This window comes from Amblyraja radiata, chromosome 14 (genome assembly GCF_010909765.2).
Source record: "Amblyraja radiata isolate CabotCenter1 chromosome 14, sAmbRad1.1.pri, whole genome shotgun sequence".
Lineage (NCBI taxonomy): Eukaryota > Metazoa > Chordata > Chondrichthyes > Rajiformes > Rajidae > Amblyraja > Amblyraja radiata.
Genome location: NC_045969.1, coordinates 54,680,690 through 54,703,209, shown reverse-complemented (window position 1 = coordinate 54,703,209; position 22,520 = coordinate 54,680,690). Strand labels below are relative to the sequence as shown.

Sequence of the window (22,520 nt, the reverse complement as noted above, 5' to 3'; positions counted from 1 at the left end):
TTATCTCCTCAGATCTTGATCAGACTTGATTTCAGAGACTTGAAAGTTTGCAAGATGGCACCGGACGTGGTGGTGCTCGTGACAATAAACTAAACTAAACTCTTTGCACCAAAGAGGATCCTCTATTAGAAACATAGAAACATAGAAAATAGGTGCAGGAGTAGGCCATTCGGCCCTTCGAGCCTGCACCGCCATTCAATATGATCATGGCTGATCATCCAACTCAGTATCCTGTACCTGCCTTCTCTCCATACCCCCTGATCCCTTTAGCCACAAGGGCCACATATAACTCCCTCTTAAATATAGCCAATAAACTGGCCTCAACTACCTTCTATGACAGAGAATTCCAGAGATTCACCACTCTGTGTAAAAAATGATTTTCTCATCTCGGTCCTAAATGACGTCCCCCTTATCCTTAAACTGTGACCCCTAGTTCTGGACTTCCCCAACATCGGGACCAATCTTCCTGCATCTAGCCTGTCCAACCCTTTAAAATTTTTTGTAAGTTTCTATAAGATCCCCCCTCAATCTTCTAAATTCTAGCGAGTACAAGCCGAGTCTATCCAGTCTTTCTTCATATGAAAGTCCTACCATCTCAGGAATCAGTCTGGTGAACCTTCTCTGTACTCCCTCTATGGCAAGAATGTCTTTCCTCAGATTAGGAGACCAAAACTGTACGCAATACTCCAAGTGTGGTCTCACCAAGACCCTGTACAACTGCAGTAGAACCTCCCTGCTCTTATACTCAAATCCTTTTGCTATGAATGCTAACATACCATTCGCTTTCTTCACTGCCTGCTGCACCTGCATGCCTACTTTCAATGACTGGTGTACCATGACACCCAGGTCTCGTTGCATCTCCCCTTTTCCTAATCGGCCACCATTTAGATAATAGTCTACTTTCCTGTTTTTGCCACCAAAGTGGATAACCTCACATTTATCCACATTATACTGCATCTGCCATGCATTTGCCCACTCACCCAGCCTATCCAAGTCACTTTGCAGCCTCCTATCATCCTCCTCACAGCTAACACTGCCCCCCAGCTTCGTGTCATCCGCGAACTTGGAGATGTTGCATTCAATTCCCTCTTCCAGATCATTAATATATATTGTAAATAGCTGGGGTCCCAGCACTGAGCCTTGCGGTACCCCACTATTATCTATTACCATCATTTTGCACTTCTTTTGCATATGATTGCACTAATATATAGTATGATTTCACTGAATAGCACGCAATTCGAAGCTTTTCACAGTATCTCTGTATATGTGACAATAACAAAGTAAATTAAACCAAACTTTACCTGCTCGTGTCAGACTTTGTGCTCTTGTGCCAGATTTGAGCATCTGCAATTCCTTGTGTTTCTTAATCTTTACCTGCCCATGTCACACAGACAAGTGTCACGCCATGTTAGTTGTGAGTCACGAAAGACATGTGAAAGTTTGAGCACCAATTTTATATCAGAATTTTGCAAAAGGTATTATTTTATTCAGTAGCTAGTCAAAAATGCTGGAGAAACTCAGCGGGTGAGGCAGCATCTATGAATAGGTGACTTTTCGGGTCGAGCCCCTTCTTCAGACTGATGAGGGGGGGGCAGGAAGAAGAAAGGAAGAAATGTAGACAATGGGCTGTGGGAGAGCTGGGGAGGGGAGGGGAAAGAAGGAGAAAGCAGGGACTACCTGAAATTGGAGAAGTCAATAAAACTCCTCCCCTTTCGATTTTCCAGCATCTGCAGTTCATTCTTGAACATTATTTTATTCAGTGTTTTTTTTTTTTTCATGGACAAAGTAATGGTGCTTAACTGTTTAGAGATGCTGGTGTGCCGTACCATGGCAAACAGTTGCACTGATTTTATTCACTGTGCAACACAGTTTACCAGCCAAGTTGTGAGACGGTTATGCAGGGCTGACAATGCTGATAATGGCATTTCTGGCACAGTGCCATCTCCAAGGCCGGGCTTCCCATAATTACTATCTGTTTGTACTTCACAATGCCCATGAGAGACAGTGCAGGCGGCTCTGTGAAGCCTGGGTGTGATGGCCCATATTTAAAGATATCACTGCTGCCACTGCCCATGAATATTTTCAGCCATGAGTCTCTTTCATCTGTAGGTCACATTGACCTAAAGCTCCAACAATGCACTGATAGCTGGATGTATATTTAAACCAGAACGTTTCTATTTATGTCTCCCTTACGTGAAATATACCAAAGGTGTGAACAGAATGCATCAGGAGGGATGTGTCATTGGAGCTGGCTGCTGGCTTCCAGAAAAAAATACATTGGAAGCAGATGAAATGATTAATGATTAGTCTGTTATCTGTCGGTTCAGCTTAACATTTGGTGCAGTCACACAATGGTGGAGGAGTAAGTTACAGCTGGCTTGTTGGTCTAGGGGTATGATTCTCGCTTCGGATGCGAGAGGTCCCGGGTTCAAATCCCGGACGAGCCCGATTTGGGCAGGCACAGTGGAGTTGCTGACTTACAGTGAATGCAGTGCCAGAGACCCGGGTTCAATCCCGATTACTGTACGGAGTTTGTACGTCTGCCCGTGACCTGAGTGGGTTTTCTCCAAGATCTTCGGTTTCTTCCCACATTTCAAAGACGTACAGGTTTGTAGATTAATTTTTTTGGTAAATGTAAAAATTGTCCCTACTGGATGTAGGATAGTGTTAATGTGCAGGGATCGCTGGTCGGTGCGGACCCGGTGGTGCTGTATCTCTAAACTAAACACCGCTGACTAAGTGTGGGTCATAGTTAGTTTTGCCCAGCTCGAGGGCCTGGGCTAAATGGAGAGGTTGGGCAGCCTAGGATTTTATTGCTTGGAGTGTAGGAGGATGAGGGGTGGTCTTATAGAGGTGCTTTAGAGGGGGGGGGGGATAGATAAGGTGAATCCAAGGTAGGGGAATCATGAACTAGAGGCCAAAGGTTATTCATTCGGGCAGTGGTACGCTGGTGGCTGTATGGAATAAGCTGCCTGGTGAGATAGTTGAGGCAGGAACTATAATGACATTTAGACAGGTACATGGATAGAAATGGTTTGGAGGAATATGGGCCAAACACTGGCAAATAGGGCTAGCATAGATGAGAGTTGGGCCGAGTGGCCTGTTTCTGCGCTGTATGTCTCCGTAATATCTTCCGGCCCAAGGAAATAATTGTAAACTAGACTAAGTGGGACCCGTTGGGTCCCAGCTTCACGGGAGGCCTGGTCCCCCAACACAATATTCCACCTCTCCACCAATTCCAATATACACACACACAGACCCACACACATACACACTCACACATTCACACTTAGACTCACACACACACACACACACACTCACAATACAGTGGCTTGCAAAAGTATTCATACCCCTTGAACTTTTCCACATTTTGTCACGTTACAACCACAAACGTAAATGTATTTTATTGGGATTTTATGTGATAGACCAACACAAAGTGGCGCATAATTGTGAAGTGGAAGGAAAATGATACATGGTTTTCAACTTTTTTTACAAATAAAAAACTGAAAAGTGTGGCATGCAAAAGTATTCAGCCCCCCTGAGTCAATACTTTGTAGAACCACCTTTCGCTGCAATTACAGCTGCAAGTCTTTTGGGGTATGTCTCTACCAGCTTTGCACATCTAGAGACTGAAATTTTTGCCCATTCTTCTTTGCAAAATAGCAGTCAGATTGGATGGAGAGCGTCTGTGAACAGCAATTTTCAAGTCTTGCCAGAGATTCTCAATTGGATTTAGGTCTGGACTTTGACTGGGCCATTCTAACACATGAATATGCTTTGATCTAAACCATTCCATTGTAGCTCTGGCTGTATGTTTAGGGTCGTTGTCCTGCTGGAAGCTGAACCTCCGCCCCAGAGTCTTTTGCAGACTCTAACAGGTTTTCTTCCAAGATTGCCCTGTAATTGGCTCCATCCATCTTCCCATCAACTGACCAGCTTCCCTGTCCCTGCTGAAGAAAAGCATCCCCACAGCATGATGCTGCCACCACCATGTTTCACAGTGAGGATGGTGTGTTCAGGGTGATATGCAGGGTTAGTTTTCCGCCACACATAGCGTTTTGCATTTAGGCCAAAAAGTTCAATTTTGGTCTCATCTGACCAGAGCACCTTCCTCCACATGTTTGCTGTGTCTCCCACATGCCTTGTGGCAAACTGCAAACGGGACTTTTATGGCTTTTTTTCAACAATGGCTTTCTTCTTGCCACTCTTCCATAAAGGCCCGATTTGTGGAGTGCACGACTAATAGTTGTCCTGTGGACAGATTCTCCCACCTGAGCTGTGGATCTCTGCAGCTCCTCCAGAGTTACCTTGGCTGCTTCTCTGATCAATGCTCACCTTGCCCGGCCTGTCAGTTTAGGTGGACGGCCATGTCTTGGTAGGTTTGCAGTTGTGCCATACTCTTTCCATTTTCGGATGATGGATTGAACAGTGCTCCGTGAGATGTTCAAAGCTTGGGATATTTTTTTATAACCTAACCCTGCTTTAAACTTCTCCACAACTTTATCCCTGACCTGTCTGGTGTGTTCCTTGGGCTTCATGATGCTGTTTGTTCACTAATGTTCTCTAACAAACCTCTGAGCCCTTCACAGAACAGCTGTATTTATACTGAGATTAGATTACACACAAGTGGACTCTATTTACTAATTAGGTGACTTCTGAATGTAATTGGTTGCACTGGATTTTATTTAGGGGCATCAGAGTAAAGGGAACTGAATACTTTTGCACGCCACACTTTTCAGTTTTTTATTTGTAAAAAAATTTGAAAACCATATATCATTTTCCTTCCACTTCACAATTATGCACCACTTTGTGTTGGTCTATCACATAAAATCCCAATAAAATACATTTACGTTTGTGGTTGTAAAGTGACAAAATGTGGAAAAGTTCAAGGGGTATGAATACTTTTGCAAGCCACTGTATATATGACAGTAAACCTTCTTGAATCTACTCACACGGCTGAGCGCGGCCTCTCCACTGTGGGGCTTCCCAGTTAGCGGCACTTCCGCAATCAGCGTGACCTCTGCACTTACTGGAAATTACGTAATCAGTGCGGCCTCTGCACTCACCGGAAATTACGCAATCAGCGCGACCTGTCCACTAAGCGAAAGTCACAAAATGAGCGGGACATTTGGACTAAACACAGTCGGACCTAATAAAGCATTTATTCCTTCCAAACACAGTTGAACCTAATAATGCTTTTATTCCTTCTAAACATAGTTGGACCTAATAAAGCAATTATTCCTTCCAAACAGTCGGACCTAATAAAGCATTGCAGTTTCAAGCACGGGCAGGGCAGCAGGCCAAACATGGCATTGTCATTAAAGGCTAACAAATCATTCATTGCAAGTACATTGCAGACTCACAGTTCAGTTGATTCACAGCTTTAGAATGACGGTCGTGTTCTCTCCCTCGCGATCTTGCAGAGTGATTGACTCGCGTCCAGGCATCCGGGGTTTTATAGTCCTGCCCCCCCCCAGGAGGAGCGTTACCTTCATTGCGGTGATTGACAGGCGAGAGGACCAAGAAAAAGATCTCAAAGTTTTTTTAACTCTAACTTTTTTATTTTCATCGATGGGAAAAATCCTCGGAGCTGCCTCAGTGGAGGAGGACTGTGAGTAAGATGGCCAAAAAATCACAGCGATACAGGGTAGCCTTTTTTCTAAAATCAATATAATGCGCAGACAGGAAGTGGTCAAGATGAGACTTTTAATTATATAAGATATGAGGCATTATTCCCTGTGAATATTATTTTGAAGAAAATTCCATAATTTCTGAAATGTTTGTTTAATTTTATAGTTTATTTTAATTGGTGCTCTAACATCTATCCCAGAGGTGTGCAGCAATCTGTAATTCACTGAAAATTCTTCAGCCTGCTTGCCTTTGGTGTCCACTGGTGCTACACAATGCCGAGAACTATACTCTGCACACTGTATCTTCCCCTTTGCTCTTGTCTATTGTACTTGAGATTGTCTTGATTGTACGTATAATATTAGCTGTTCTGTTTGGGTAGCATTCAAAACAAAGCTTTTCACCGTACCTCGATACAAGTGACAATAAACCGAAACCTTGGTGATATTGTTGGTGAACTGCACAAATTCCCAACAGTCGGAATCTGAGGAGGTAAAGTGGTTGCAACACACTCCTAAACCACAGTGGGTGAATTTGTAAAAGATCTGTGGCAAGTGTTGTTGCTTCACTGCTGCCTGGAATATCAGGCACACATCCTTGCTAGATGTTATTAATAGCTGGTCACCACTGAAAACCAGGACATTGTGTATCAGAAAATGAGAGGGGGTTCAAAAAATGTGGTTTTGCAATGGGTTGAGATAGGATATTCTGACAGTCATTTCCTGTTTGCAAATAACATTTCCAGTTGGCACAATAAAACAACAAAGTTGCTTGTTCAGCATTTGCCAGTGGTCTGAAAAACAAAACCACACCAGGGCACCCTTGCTTGCAAGTTAGAAAAACAATCTCCTGGTGAAACCTTTAACCTGAATTTAAGCTTCAATATGGACCATTCAATTGACATAAAGGTTTTGTACAAGTAGTTTTTGAACAATCCTAATTGATGCTTCATTGTGACACAAGTAACTGCAGGTGTTGGAAGTTTGAACTGGAGGAACTCTGCAGGTCAGGCAGCATCTGTGGAGAGAACGGACAGACAGCATTTTGGAATGTGACACTTCTTATACTAATTTGGAAGTTCCACTAACCCAAAGCCAAAAGTATGAATGGAATTTAACACAAGATCAAAAAGAACGACAGTTGCTGGAAATCTAAATAAGCCCAGAGCATGTCGGAAGCATTCTGCAGGTCAAGCAGCATCGATAAAGATGCAACTAGTTGATGTTACAGGTTGAAGACCCTTCTTGAGAAATTGCAACAGTTGACAAAGAATTTACACCTGAAATATTAACTCTTTTACCCTTTCGACAGAAGCTGCCTGAAATGCTGACTGTTTGCCAGGTCTCTTAAGTGAATTAAATTGTTGAATTGATGTTGGGGAAACTGTTGTTATTGTACATTATAAGGGAACTTTGGCGAATTGAATGTAATGTTTTGCATGAAGAGCAACAGATGTACTGCATGCATTTGCGTGCCTGTAATTATTATGTGACCAGGAACCATTCAATGGGCAGTGGTTTCTTTGTCACGTGTACTAGGTGCAGTGAAATACATATTTTGCATACAGCTCAGCCAGATTATCCCAGTACATAAGCACAATTACCCCGGTCAACACAGTATGCATAGAGCAGCCCATTGAGTCCATATGCAAGAGGTGCCATTGGGGCACCATTTTGCAGTCCTAGCTGCAGCTGACCACAAAGCCCGTTGCAGCCGTCTCCTCCATTCTGGTCGTTCCGCAAACTGATGTCCCTCTCCGTGCCTAGCCATCTTCAGCCCTTGTTCCCCCAGGGGGCGTCTCCTGCAGCTGACCTCGAGGGTGCGAAAGGTAAGGACCCAGTTCCTCTCATTGGGCCCTTTGTCCAGCATCCGGCACTGTCTCCCTCCACCTCCTCTCCGTGGATTGCCAGGCCCCAGGACCTCCAGCGGCCCACTCCACCAACGAGGCCTTGCACTGCTACCTGCCGCCGCTCTGCTCTGCTGGCCTTGGGTCCCTCATCTTTAGTCCACGGTGTGAGCAGAGGCCAGGCTCGGCAGCAACCTCTCCGGGCTGGTTCTCATTGCCATTAAACAAAGACTGAGTCCTTCACTTATATTTCTGCTTCTTTCCAGTCTAGGAGACCTCGGGAAATCCCAGTCCGAGCAATGGAAGAAAAGCCCACGTCAGTTGCTGCATTAGCTTCAAAATTCAACCACAAGACCAGCACCACCTTGGAAAAGGACGAGGCATGTATTCCAGTCATTTTGCAAGAATAGTGTCTATCATGGCTTCATGAATTGCAAATAATAAAACTTGGCATCAGTAATGGCGCTGGTATGAAAAGCATAAAATGTTCTATGAATGTATGATGAACCCAAACCCATTTAGGTTCTACGCCCACACTTGCCCTGTTTGGTCACGGAGGTAATGTCTCTGACGCGGTGAGGGTCTGTCTCCTGATCCACCCCTTTTGCAAGCTGTAAGTCCCAACCTTGCGGTGTGCCTGTCAAAACTGAAGTATTTTTCCATCGGCAAACTAATTTGATTTCAATAAATGACAGATTTTTAAATCTTTTTACGGATTTTCCAAATAATTATCAAATGATTCTTATTCAATTCATAATGTGTTTTACTGATCTCTGGTCCTGTATCGCAACTACTGCGCTACAGTACCTGGAAGTATTTGCTGTGATGATCTGTCCAGGTTCTTGTTTTTTTGTTTTATGGATACAGCACGGAAACGGGCCCTTCAGCCACTGAGCCCGCGCCGATCAGCGTTCCCCACACATTAACGCTATCCCAAACCCACTAGGGACAATTTTTACATTTAACAAGCCAATTAACCAACAGACCTGTGCGTCTTTGGAGTGTGGGAGGAAACCGAAGATCTCGGAGAAAACCCACGCAGGTCACGGGGACAGCGTACAAACTCAGTACAGACAGCACCCGTTGTTGGGATCGAACCCAGGTCTTGGGCGCTGCATTCACTGTAAGGCAGCAACTCCACCGCTGTGCCTCCGTGACCGCCCAATGTGGGGGGGAAACCAGAGCACCCGGAGGAAACCTACGTGGTCACAGGGAGAATGCGCAAACTTCACACAGTTAGCACCCGAGGTCAGGATTGAACCTGGGTCTCTGTTGCTGTGAGGCAGAAGCTTGACCAGTATGCCACCACGGTTCAAGAGCAGCTTCACAGCAAAAACCAGGCTCTTAAACACTGCACGACGCTAACCTCAGTAGCTATGATCTTCTAGGGACCATGACTTTGCTTGATCAACGGACTTTGGTTTTGCACTATTATGGTTAACTAGTGTTACTGATTATTAATTTATTTATTATTTTACATTTATCTGAGTGATATTGTATTTATAAGCCTGTAAGCTGCTGCAAGTAAGAATTTAATTGTCGGAACATATGACAATGAAACATTCTTGCTGCCCTTCTATAATTTGTGAAAAATTTGCAAGTTGCTTTGAAATATATGTTTGTTCATTCTTTGCACAGAAACTCCCCAGAGGACCAATTCGGAAAAAACCTCCTTGCTCACTTCCTCTATTTGGTATTAGGAATAATTTGAAAACTGAAACAGACCATAATGGAGAGCAGGTAAGGCATTGATGTTTTTGGAACATTTCTAATTCCACTATCATATAAAGTGTATCCCATAAATTACATTATCCCATGACACTTGAAACGTCAGCATTTGTGAATGCTTGGACATTTTCAGCTGTGGATATTGCTGGCACAATTGCTCCCCACCCCTTGCTACCCTTGGGAAGATGGTACTGAGAGTGCGCCGTCATCTTGAGCCCTTGCGGTCATTCCGACGAAGGTCTCCTTCATCACTCAGGACTTCAGCTCGGTGATGATGTGTGGTATACTTTCAGTCGGGATAGTGGGAAATATGCAGCGTCTGAAGTCCCATGCCCCTGGTGCTGTAGACCTGCACGCCATGAAGGACAGGAGTTTGGGTGGTGCCAGCGTAGCCTAGGCAAATAACTGGTGCAGTTTGTCGGTGATATGGACTGATATAAGGTGAAGGAGCTAGCATTTGGCAGGTCTCCAGTGACCTTTACGAACTTCTACAGATGCAATATAGAAAGCATACTGTTGCTTTGGGGAAAATCTCTGCCCAAGACCGCAAGAAATTGTAGATGTAACTTAGTCCATCCCACAGATTGGACTTCCCATCACTGACACCTCTATCTTCATGCTGCCTCAGAAAATCAGCCACCATAATCAAAGACCTGTCCCGCCCCTGTCATTCCTTCTTTTCCCCACTACCGTCAGACAAAAGGTACAGATGCTTCAAAGCATGCACCACCAGATCCAGGAACAGCTTCTTTCCCTCTGTTATCAGGCTTCTGACCATTCCTTCCACAAGCTAGGCCACTATCCGATCCACCTCTACCCCATTGAGGCCATTGGACGTTGTCTATGGAACTGATGCGCTACAACCCTGTGAACTATATTCTGCACTCTGTATCTTCCCCTTTGCTCTATTGTACTTGAGTTTGACTTGATTGGGTTTATGTGCGGCATATCTGAAGTGCTTCTTCGACAGCATGCAGAGCAATGCTTTTCAATGTACTTCTATACATGTGATAGTAATAAACATACTTTACATACTTGGCTAATAAATTAATTACAATACAATGACAATAAACCTAGCCACAATGGCAAATCCACTTGCTTTTCTGGTCAATGGGAACCCCCTGAATGTGAACGGTGGGCTCAGCGATGACAATGTGTTGAATGGTTCAACTTGCTCTGAAAACATCATTGTTGGGCACTTCTGTGGCACGATTGTAACTTGCTGCTTATAGGCCTCTGCCCACACGTCACCCTGGTCTTGCTGCATTAAGTCATGAACTGCTCCATTTGCTAAAATACTCCAATTAGAATAGAAAGCGTTGAAGTGTTTTGCAACCCATTTCTTCTACTTTATATGTACACAGAAGCCACCAATTAACGAAGCCTTTCGTCAGCCAAAACTGAAAATGAAAAACTCCTCTGCTCTCATTGAGAAGCTCCAGGTATGTTTGGGAATGTTTGCTACCGTTGCCTGTGCTTGCAGGGTAGTGGGTGTGCAGCACAACCCATGGTAAAATGTCAAGCAGCGTTTAAAAACTTACTGGGTTCCTTAACATTAACAGAGAAAGGTGGCTTACATTCTGGATGTTATATCCATTGTAGAGAAGAGAGTTCCTGAAGAACCCACCCAACCAGGCTCAACATTATCCACTGGCAGAAGGCATTCTGAAAACCACACGCTCCTTTCCAAAAAGCCAGTGGTTAAAGTAAAGATTGAATCATATAGGTCTTTTGCAGTCTTAGAAGTTTCTCTACTCTTTCACTCAGTTGCTAAAAGTTTAATTCTATTAAAAAAAAACATTTTGCCAGTATTTTGAACTCGGGAAGTATGTGACATGCCTTAGATTGTGAACCAGCCTTGGTTGTACATCTCTTATAATTAAAATCGAGCAGGAAAGCCAATGGCAGCATGAATTTCCTCACTAGTGACAATTAGTTTTTTAAAATATTCCAATCCAAAGCTGAAGCATGTGTTTGCCCGTCTTGCTGTTGGGGAGATAGATGCCTGGTGCTGGTGAGGTGCAGAGGGATGTGTGTGTGGGTGTTGGTAGTGGACAGGCATGAACAATGACCTGCAGAGCACGTGCACCTTGACCCTTCTCTCTTTCAATGTCTAGGCCACCTTGCATTTCTCCCCGACTGCCCTGATGCCTGGGCTCGGTCCAAAGAGCCCGCTGAAGTCGCCCTTCTCGCCGTTTGCCAGTCCTGCCTCCACTCCTGAAAGCCCTGGAACAGCCTCGCTGTCCAGTGAGTCAGACGGGAGTGTGTCCTTGGACCAACCAAAGGAAGCTGAACCTTTACAGAGCCTGCACAAGGTAAGTCCAATCACCAGCTCGAGGTATCGGCAGAGTGTGTGAACTTATCTTTTTGATTCTTTTTTTTTAACATTAGTTTTGAGATACAGCGCGGAAACAGGCCGTTCAGTCTGCCGAGTCCATGCCGACCATTGATCACACATGCACACTAGTTCTATGTTATTCTACTTCCTCAACCACTCTCGACACCCTAGGGACAATTTATAGAGGCCTACAAACCCGCACGTCTTTGGAATGTGGGAGGAAACCCATGTGATCACAGGGAGAACATGCAGACTCCACACCGGCAGCGCCCTAAGGACAGGGTTGAACCCAAGTCTCTGGCACGGTGAGGCACTGGGTCAACCAGCTGTGTTACTGTGCCGGCCTTTAACCCCCAAAACAGCCTGTGCCATTCATGGGCTGCTTGGTGCATGTCTTGGTGAACCTATACAGGGAGATGTTGATGCCTTTGTCACTTCCTCCGCCCATCTACCAATCAAAACCCCCTCACCTGTATCCACCCATCACTTGTGTAGGAAGGAACTGCAGATGCTGGTTTATACCAAAGATAAACACAAAATGCTGGAGTAGCTCAGCGGGTCAGACAGCATCTCAGGCAAAAAGGAATAGGTGATGTTTTGGGTCAGAACCGTTCTTCAGACTGAATGATATCTCTATATTTCAGGCTGAAGAAGGGTTCTGACCTGAAATGTCTTCTCCAGAGATGCTGCCTGACCCTCTGAGCTACTCCATCATTTTGTGTCAATCTGCCACCTGTCACTTGCCAAGCTTTATCCAGCCTCCACCTCTCTTTTCCAGCTATCTCCCTCCATCTGAAGATGGGTCCTGACCTGAAACATCATCTGTCCATTCCCTCCACAGAGGCTGCCTGACCTACTGAGCACTTTGTGTTTGACTATACCTGTGCCTAAGACTAACAGCATGAGGAGGAAAAGGATTTGGATGTCCATATTGTGTGGATCAGTAGAAGATGGAGGGCTAATAAGATACTGGGGTGCCGAGAATGAGGAAGAGATGTCATTCCACAGCACATAACATTCAGCCAGAGAAGGTTATTGTAGCCTGCCTCACGCACAGCCAATAAAACATAGTGCACTCCGTGGAGTGCAGCATCTGTGGAGGGAATGGACAGATGACATTTCGGGCTGGGACTCTCCCAGGTGCAGTCTGACCCACTGAGTTCATCCAGGGTTTTGTGTTTTGTTCCATGTTTTGCTCGTTTCCAGCATCTCCACTTCCTTCTGTCCTCGTAAGCAGCCACTTGCCCACGTGTCATTTTGCCACCAGATGTTATATGAAACGGCAATTAGGCCTGTGAAGCTGGCTTGTGTGGGGCTGTTTGTGCTGGAAACACCAGGCCCGAACCCTTGAAATGCTCTGCCACTTGCTGAGCTGTGCCCCCAGGCTTAGCAGGTCCCCGAGTGGAGTGCATGGTGACCAGTGTTTACACAAATCCCATTTTGGACCAATTCGCCCAAATGTTTTCAAAACATTTTTCACATTGGTAACGATAAATTGTTTCCTGGTATTCACTGACAACTAGTTACAGTATACACTTCATTAGTTTAATTCTGGGTCGTGTTGGGGAGTCTATTCAATGAACTGAAAGCATTGGAGCAAGTGTGTGTTCTGTGATGTGATGTGGATTACAGCAGAAATCCGTTTATGACAGTTCCTAGGAACAGCACTCAGTGTAACAGGTCTGTGTAACAACAATTAAAAAGCACTTGGACAGCTATATGGAAAGGAAAGGTTTAGAGGGATATGGGGCAAACACAGGCAGGTGGCCCACGCTGGCATAGATGAGGCATCTTGGTCAGCATGGGAAAGTTTGGCCGAAGTACCTGCTTCCCTAAAGGACACAATCCTGGCGTAACTCAACGGTCAGACAGCATCTCTGCAGAACATGGATAGGTGACGTTTTGTGTCGGGACCCTTCTTCAGACTGTTTCCCTGCTCTATGAATGCTGAATTCAGAAATTATAAAATAATTTAAATTATTGCATTGTTAAAATGGTCTTAAAGTTAAATATGAGAAAATAATTTTAAAGCATTTAATTGTTTTTAATTTTTTTTTAATTTTTATTTAATAGAAGCAAGTGTACAAAAATATAACCGATGGCATATAACATAATACGGTTATTGTACAGCATCAATTTTGACTTTTAGCTATAATTAGAAGAAAAGAAAGGAGAAAAAGCAAGAGAGAGAAAAAGTGGAATGTGCAAGGATAGAACCCCTAGACTGCCAAAGTGGTATAGCCAAATAGTGAGTAAATAAAAGAAATAAAGGAATAGAGAAATAAAAAGACAAAAAAGAAAAGTGATGATATACCTGCCTGGCATCCCTCCCCACCCATCACCCAACCCGTAATTAGATTTAACTCCAAAATTGTGTTGCACCATACTATCCTTGTAATAAATCAATGAATGGTGTCCATGTCTTCGAACAATGATCTGGTTCTTTGCTAAGACAAGTCTAATATTTTCAAGATGTAGCATCTCAGACATGTTTGTAATCCACATTTTAAGAGTAGGGACAGATGTATGTTTCCAAAAATGTTTTTGCCGTTATCAGACCATAATTAAGGAAACTTCTTTGAAATAATGATAGCTCAGAGCAGGCTTCTGACGAACCTAGAATAATCAATTCCGTGTCGTGGCCCAATTTTAATTTTAGTGTTTTTGAGAAAATTTCTAAAATTCCTCTCCAAAAATTGTGTAACTTTATGCAAGAGGCGAAGGAATGTGTTATAGTTGCTTCCTTAGTGAAGACAGAACCAAAGTAGTTATTCAATTGGTCTGCCATGTCCTTGTTCCCCATGATCAATCAGAGTAGTGGAGTCTGTGCAGTATTTTAAATTGAATTAAAGTATGTCTAATGTTAATGGAACAATTGTGTATATATAAAAGGTTTTCTTCCCATCTGTCTTTTAGAGTTTTTAGGCCAAGTTCCTCTTCCCAGGCTCTTCTAATTACTTCTGACAATGGGATTTCTATATTTAAAAGGGTATTATACCGATATGATGTTAACTTGTTTGACTCCGAATTTCTATTCATACATTCATCTAGTTTGTCTGGCAGCAAGATTTTGTAGTCTTGGGTATATGTTTTCAGATAGTCTCGAATTTGAAGGTATATGGTGTCAAGATTCAAGAGAGTTTATTGTCATGTGTCCCAGATAGGACAATGAAATCCTTGCTTTGCTTCAGCACAACAGAATATAGAAGGCATAAATACAGAACAGATCAGTGTGTCCATATACCATTGTATAAATATATACAGTCAAGTTGGGAAAAGGGGAAGAACAACGGGATCTGGGGGTCCTTGTTCATCAGTCAATGAAAGTAAGCATGCAGGTACAGCAGGCAGTGAAGAAAGCAAATGGCATGTTGGCCTTTATAACAAGAGGAGTTGAGCATGGAGCTGAGGAACCAACGAGAGAGCAGGCTATTTTAGACTGGGTATTGAGTAATGAGGAAGGGTTAGTTAGCAGTCTTGTTGTGCGTGGCCCCTTGGGCAAGAGTGACCATAATATGGTTGAGTTCTTCATTAGGATGGAGAGTGACATAGTTAATTCAGAAACAAGGGTTCTGAACTTAAAGAAAGGTAACTTTGAGGGTATGAGACGTGAATTGGCCAAGATAGACTGGCAATTGATTCTTAAAGGGTTGACGGTGGATATGCAATGGAAGGCATTTAAAGACTGCATGGATGAACTACAACAATTGTTCATCCCAGTTTGGCAAAAGAATAAATCAGGGAAGGTAGTGCATCCGTGGATAACAAGGGAAATCAGGGATAGTATCAAAACAAAAGATGAAGCATACAAATTAGCCAGAAAAAGCAGCCTACCAGAGGACTGGGAGAAATCAGAGTCCAGCAGAGGACAAAGGGCTTAATTGGGAAAGGGAAAATAGATTATGAAAGAAAACTGGCAGGGAACATAAAAACTGACTGCAAAAGTTTTTATAGATATGTGAAGAGAAAAAGATTAGATAAAACAAATGTAGGTCCCTTGCAGTCAGAAACAGGTGAATTGATCATGGGGAACAAGGACATGGCAGACCAATTGAATTACTACTTTGGTTCTGTCTTCACTAAGGAAGACATAAATAATCTGCCAGAAACGGCAGGGGACCGGGGGTCAAATGAGATGGAGGAACTGAGTGAAATCCAGGTTAGCCGGGAAGTGGTGTTAGGTAAATTGAATGGATTAAAGGCCGATAAATCCCCAGGGCCAGATAGGCTGCATCCCAGAGTACTTAAAGAAGTAGCCTCAGAAATAGTGGAAGCATTAGTGATAATTTTTCAAAACTCTTTAGATACTGGAGTAGTTCCTGAGGATTGGAGGGTAGCTAATGTAACCCCACTTTTTTAAAAGGGAGGGAGAGAGAAAACAGGGAATTACAGACCAGTTAGTCTAACATCGGTAGTGGGGAAAATGCTAGAGTCAGTTATTAAAGATGGGATAGCAGCACATTTGGAAAGTGGTGAAATCATTGGACAAAGTCAGCATGGATTTATGAAAGGTAAATCATGTCTGACGAATCTTATAGAATTTTTTCGAGGATGTAACTAGTAGAGTGGATAAGGGAGAACCAGTGGATGTTTTATATCTGGACTTTCAGAAGGCTTTTGACAAGGTCCCACATAAGAGATTAGTATACAAACTTAAAGCACACGGTATTGGGGGTTCAGTATTGATGTGGATAGAGAACTGGATGGCAGACAGGAAGCAAAGAGTAGGAGTAAACTGGTCCTTTTCAGGATGGCAGGCATTTACAATATATATTAATGATTTGGACATGGGAATTGAATGCAACATCTCCAAGTTTGTGGATGACAAGAAGCTGGGGGGCCAGTGTTGGCTGTGAGGAGGATGCTAGGAGGCTGCAAGGTGACTTGGATAGGTTGGGTGAGTGGGCAAATGCATGGCAGATGCAGTATAATGTGGATAAATGTGAGGTTATCCACTTTGGTGGCAAGAACAGGAAAGTAGACTATTATCTGAATGGTGGCCGATAAGGAAAAGGGGAGATGCAACGAGACCTGGGGATCATGGTACACCAGTCATGAAAGTAGGCATGCAGGTGCAGCAGGCAGTGAAGAAAGCGAATGGTATGTTAGCATTCATAGCAAAAGGATTTGAGTAGGAGCAGGGAGGTTCTACTGCAGTTGTACAGGGTCTTGGTACCACACCTGGAGTATTGCGTACAGTTTTGGTCTCCTAATCTGAGGAAAGACATTCTTGCCATAGAGGGAGTACAGAGAAGGTTCACCAGACTGATTCCTGGGATGTCAGGACTTTCATATGAAGAAAGACTGGATAGACTCGGCTTGTACTCGCTAGAATTTAGAAGATTGAGGGGGGGATCTTATTGAAACTTACAAAATTCTTAAGGGGTTGGACAGGCTAGATGCAGGAAGATTGTTCCCGATGTTGGGGAAGTCCAGAACAAGGGGTCACAGTTTAAGGATAAGGGGAAAGTCTTTTAGGACCGAGATGAGAAAAACATTTTTCACACAGAGAGTGGTGAATCTGTGGAATTCTCTGGCACAGAAGGTAGTTGAGGCCAGTTCATTGTCTATATTTAAGAGGGAGTTAGATGTGGCCCTTGTGGCAAAAGGGATCAGGGGGTATGGAGAGAAGGCAGGTACAGGATACTGAGTTGGATGATCAGCCATGATCATATTGAATGGCGGTGCAGGCTCGAAGGGCCGAATGGCCTACTCCTGCACCTATTTTCTATGTTTCTATAGGAGCAAAGAGGCCCTTCTGCAGTTGTACAGGGCCCTAGTGAGACCATACCTGGAGTATTGTGTGCAGTTTTGATCACCTAATTTGAGGAATGACATTCTTGCTATTGAGGGAGTGCAGCGTAGGTTCACAAGGTTAATTCCCGGGATGGCGGGACTGTCATATGCTGAGAGAATGGAGCGGCTGGGCTTGTCTACTCTGGAGTTTAGAAGGATGAGAGGATATCTTATTGAAACATATAAGATTATTAAGGGTTTGGACACGCTAGAGGCAGGAAACATGTTCCCAATGTTGGGGGAGTCCATAACCAGGGGCCACAGTTTAAGAATAAGGAGTAAGCCATTTAGAACAGAGACGAGGAACATAAGTTGTACATAAATTGTGTTATGAAAATATATATTAGGCACTTTGGTGCCATATGACTGTACTTACTTCTAATAAAATATTTTTAAAAAAAAGAACAGTGACGAGGAAACATTTTTTCTCACAGAGAGTTGTGAATCTGTGGAATTCTCTACCTCAGAGGGCCGTGGAGGCAGGTTCTCTGGATACTTTCAAGAGAGAGCTAGATAGGGCTCTTAAAAATAGCAGAGTCAGGGGATATGGGGAGAAGGCAGGAACGGGGTACTGATTGGGGATGATCAGCCATGATCACATTGAATGGCGGTGCTGGCTTGAAGGGCCGAATGGCCTGCTCCTGCACCTATTGTCTATCGTCATTGAATGTAAAGAAATTTCCTGTCCCAGATCTAGCTGCAGTTATCTCAGTTGCTTTGTTTGGTTTGACCTGCAGAGTCGAGCTCGGCCGTCTCTGAAGCGCCGCCCCCCGAGCAGACGATTTAGGAGGTCGGTGACTGACGACGTTGGCGACCCGGAACAGCAGGACAACGCGGCCCAGACGGCAGACGCCAAACCCAGCGTGTCAGCGGAGGATGCCAGCGATGAGGTTTTTGCTGAGGATGTTCAAATCAGTAATGGGGAGGCCAACTCCTCGGCCGAGGCAGAGGCAAGCACTTCACCTCGCTCCTCCACCGAGGGGGAGGCGGCTCCTTCCCACTCCTCGGCTGAGGATAATGTCCATTCTTCACCTCAATCGGCCAAAGGGGAGGCAAATCCTCGCTCCTCCACCCAGGGGGATGTCCACTCTTCACATCAATCGGCTGAAAGGGAGACTCTCTCTTCACCTCTCTCCACGGTCAAGGGGGAGGCAAGCCCTTCAGCTCAATTGGCCGAGTCGGAGGCTCTCTCTTCACCTCGATCTGTTGAGGGGGAGACTCTCTCTTCACCTCGCTCCTCCTCCGAGGGGGATGTCCACACTTCACCTTGCTCCTCAGTCGACCTGTCACCCGAAGAACCAGCACGGAAGATGCCCAGTGACCCTGTGGCTCCTCAGAGCCAGGAGCCTGAAGTACGTTCTGTTCCGGACCAATGTGAGAACCTTGAGGAAAACGGTATTGCTCCAAAGGCGGTTGTGGAATCTATAGACAAAGACACTGAGACCCCCAACAGTATTGCTCATAACCCAGCGGGAAGTGAGACTGTTTCTGCTGTGTCTCGTCAAGAGCCGGGCACCGAGGAAGCAAAGGCGATGGACAAGGAGCCGCAAGTGGCCAATGCAGAGGTAAGTGCAAGGTTCTTCGTCCTATCCAACATGTGCATTGGTTGGTTTCTTAACTCACCGAGAATCTTTGCTAGAAGCCATCCAAATCTTTTAGTTTTGGACAACGAGTATTGTTCTGGTAGGATACTCCAAAAGGGATTCAATGTTCAAATTATCAGCAGAATATCTGTATGATTGCAGGGTAGATCCTAAAGGTTTTCTTATATGAATGCTGCACGGCATACAAACAGGCCCTTCGGCCCACCTTGTCCATGCTGATCAAACTGGCATACTGGGCTGGTCCCATATCCCTCTAATCCCTCTCGGCCCAATTTTTCTGTCCAAATGTCTATGAGATGTAGCTGTGCTACAGTGGGTGTTGCTTGCCCTCTGGAGGTGCCTGCAGTGCTCATTGCACTCGGACAGCACTCGGACTTTAACAGGGAGAAAGTTCCTGTGAGAGGCCTGTTCAATTATCAAGTGGAGCCAAGCTTAGTAACATTCTCAGACCCAGTGCTGCACAGTTTAGCTGCTTTCTGTACTGGAAAGATTATCCCTTCCATAACAGCATAAATCCAAAAAGGCAAGTTCAATGTCAAGTGTACATAGTGCCGTGGGGCAGGGTGACCCGTCCTTGTATCTGTACAACACTGAGGGATTCCATGTCTCGTGAGGATTTGATGCAGTCGCCTTTTGTGTTTTTTCAGGGAGAGTCTTCTGGAGCAGTTGAATAATCAGGATGTGCCACAGATGTAACTGAGGCAGCATTGACTGGGAACTTCTGGGCTCTGCAGCTGATCAATTACGTTGTCACCCTTCTCGGTGAAAGGAGGAAGAAAAGAGATTACTCGTGTCTTGCCGAACTTTCCATGTGTTCATCTGCTGGTGTTTGTGTGCATTGCTGTATCAGTCTAGCTGTACATCCACGCTTCCGCTGGTGGCTCAGGGTCCTGGCCGTCTGCACGTTTCCTCAGCAAGGCAGTAACTCGCACAGGGGTGACATCTCACAAAACACGCTGCACAGCCCTTTCCTGAAAGTAAATGTGTGTGATGTGTACACATGCAGGGGCTGCTGGCTCTAACTTCATGTGAATGTGAGACGATGCTTTTTTAAACACAAGAACATGTTTAAATTATGGTTCTATGAAGTTGGCACATTGACAAATTATTTCAACTTGGAGTGGACAGGGTGAGATTTCAGATCCTGGAATTTGTTACAGACTCAGACACGTGACTGGCCTGAACTCCACTGGCATCTCGTTAGGAAGAGAGGGCCCTCAATTATTTCACACATGTATTCTCTGTTAAATCCTTCTTGGATCTTCCTCGTTGGTCAAATGAGACTGTGGAGGTATGGACAACCTCTCTGATTATCCACCAGGCATAATGGTAGCCAGGCAGTGAGAGCCAAACACTAGGGGTTAGTTACTAAATATTCTGTTAATAAGATTAATGTCTTCAAAAGTCCACTTAGATGGTTGTTCAAAACCACTTCCATTATAAGCCAGAAAATGTATTTGTCCTTAACTTCGGCATTTAGGGAGCCATCATTAAAATGAGTTCATTAAACATGTAACTTGACACTTTCTGCATGGTATACGTTGGTGGCACATCCCCTTCGATGTTGTCTTTGTTTCGAATGGATGAGTAGGCCTCTGCATCATTTTGATGTAAATATTGTTCCATTCACTCGTTTTGCCAAAGATTCAGTCTTTCTATAACATAGAAGTGCACATGCATCTTTCACCAGGACACCAGGTTACACTTACACTGGAGAGGAGCACTCAAGAGGTAAATCACGATAATGTTGGTTGAACGAAAGCTCAATTCTTTGATAATTGTAATTCCCGTTGGTCACGTAGCCAGCCTAACGTCAGATGGCAGAGCTGTGATCCCCTCCCAATGAACAGAGCCATTCAATAGTTCATTATCTTCTGACCGAGCATGTCAGCAGATGACTGGGATGATGATGTGGTTATACTTAATTGATGAATTAGTTCTTTGTGTAAAAAAAACTACACAGTAACTCCAACCTAACTTTAGAATGATTATCCTGGTATGGTATTTTCTAAAAACGTTGAAATTCTGCAATTGGGAGGAGGGTCTGACAATACTGCATCAAGAATCCGTCTCTCTCGACTTGGAATTGATTATATGTGTAGTGGCAGTGTCTGAGCTTCCCCACAGCATGCCCGCCTCTTTCACAATGCTTGTCCCAAACTCCAGCCTGTACATGAACTCCTGGTGCCATGTGTTGTGTTCTAACAGCACAATGGACAAGCTGATCTCCACTCCCTCCCTGGCATGAAGCTGCTTCTATTTAACATTGGTTCACCATTACCTTTACAGGGTTCATGATGGGACGTTGTCTGCCGATTAAGAAATATTGCTTTCACAAAACCCAGACGTAACTAGCATCTTTATACTTCACATTTGCTCTTTACTTCAAGTGATCACATTCTGCAACTCTTACCCTGACGTTTTCCTGTGTCAGTCCTGTCACAGTGGCCAAGCGTGCAAGATACCCACCAACAGTTCACCATTGCCAACCGCTGAATGGTCTTCTATTGTCCAGAACAGTATGATGCAGTTCCATCTCTTGTGAATAGCTTTTTTTTTAAATCATCAAGTGGGGAGATGGCATATTTGTGAAGCAAGTTACATAAACTAGCAAATGCAAGCTGAAGTATTACAAAGCACTGTAGCAGCTTTACAGAATGGCGATCTCCCCCTGTATAAATACTGCTGAGATATACCGGCCAATCCTCAAAATGTGAGTTTAGAAATAAGCTGCAGAAATACAAAACTGCTGAAAAGTTTGCTACTTCTAGGAAGGCAGTAAAATTGCCTGGGTTGCAGTATTAATGCCAAAGTCTGAGATTCAAACTTATTCCAGTGTTTCAGTGGGGATAAATCTATCATCAGAGTTTGCCTCCTTTCACACAGTATTATTCCTCTTGAAGATTCAACTTTTTACATCAGTGTCTAAAGTAACGTGACTTATTATTGTGACTTATCGTAACTTCAACCAATAAACACGTTTCACATTTCATGACTTCATCTCATCTACATCAGAAGGTGATTTATGTTTATTATGACAAGGCATTTTGGTCAGTGTTATAAATGTAAATCCAAATCACTTACCTTTCCAAACTGGATTCTCTGAGTTTGTTATCAGTTTGAAGAAAGAATGACAAATCTACTTATAACAAATGTAATAAGTTTGAAGAAAGAATGACAAATCTACCTTTAGGAAAGGCTGAAGTCCCCCAAAGTTTCAAAATAGCTGGATAACTGTTTAAGCCACAGAAAACTAGCAATTTAAAATTCGCTAAAGAGTGTGGATGCATTTTGTTTTGCAATGTGACACAATGAATTGCAAGCAGGAACTGCAAACCTGCAGTTCATCTGACAGCCTAAATTGATCTAAAAGTTGTATAAAATCGCCTTGGTAATTAGCACATTTACAAATTATCTTGGGAAAGCAGAATGGGGAATCATGCACATCCACATGCATATTTGCCAAATAAACAGAGGCATTCTTTCCTTTGTCACTTAAATAGGATGTTGTTAATGAGATATTCCCAGTGAAGGGCATACTGTCTAGCATCAGAGGGATGTTGGTGTTATTAGATTACTG

At 44.0% G+C, this 22,520-nt stretch overlaps 1 protein-coding gene and 1 non-coding gene across 2 annotated transcripts in view; both read left to right on the top strand.

Annotated features, from left to right (window-relative positions):
• rcsd1 (RCSD domain containing 1) overlaps positions 1-22,077 on the top strand; it is a 44,289-nt gene extending 22,212 nt beyond the window's left edge. The window contains exons 2-7 of the mRNA XM_033033378.1: positions 7,741-7,854; positions 9,113-9,214; positions 10,567-10,644; positions 11,320-11,517; positions 18,074-18,901; positions 19,588-22,077. Of these exons, the coding sequence (XP_032889269.1) occupies positions 7,774-7,854; positions 9,113-9,214; positions 10,567-10,644; positions 11,320-11,517; positions 18,074-18,901; positions 19,588-19,614 (1,314 nt within the window). The 5' untranslated portion in view covers positions 7,741-7,773 and the 3' untranslated portion in view covers positions 19,615-22,077. The remainder of the gene's footprint in view (positions 1-7,740; positions 7,855-9,112; positions 9,215-10,566; positions 10,645-11,319; positions 11,518-18,073; positions 18,902-19,587) is intronic.
• trnap-cgg lies at positions 2,376-2,447 on the top strand. Its single transcript has one exon. It is a non-coding gene; the product is annotated as a tRNA-Pro (tRNA).
• Positions 22,078-22,520: the final 443 nt, after the last annotated feature.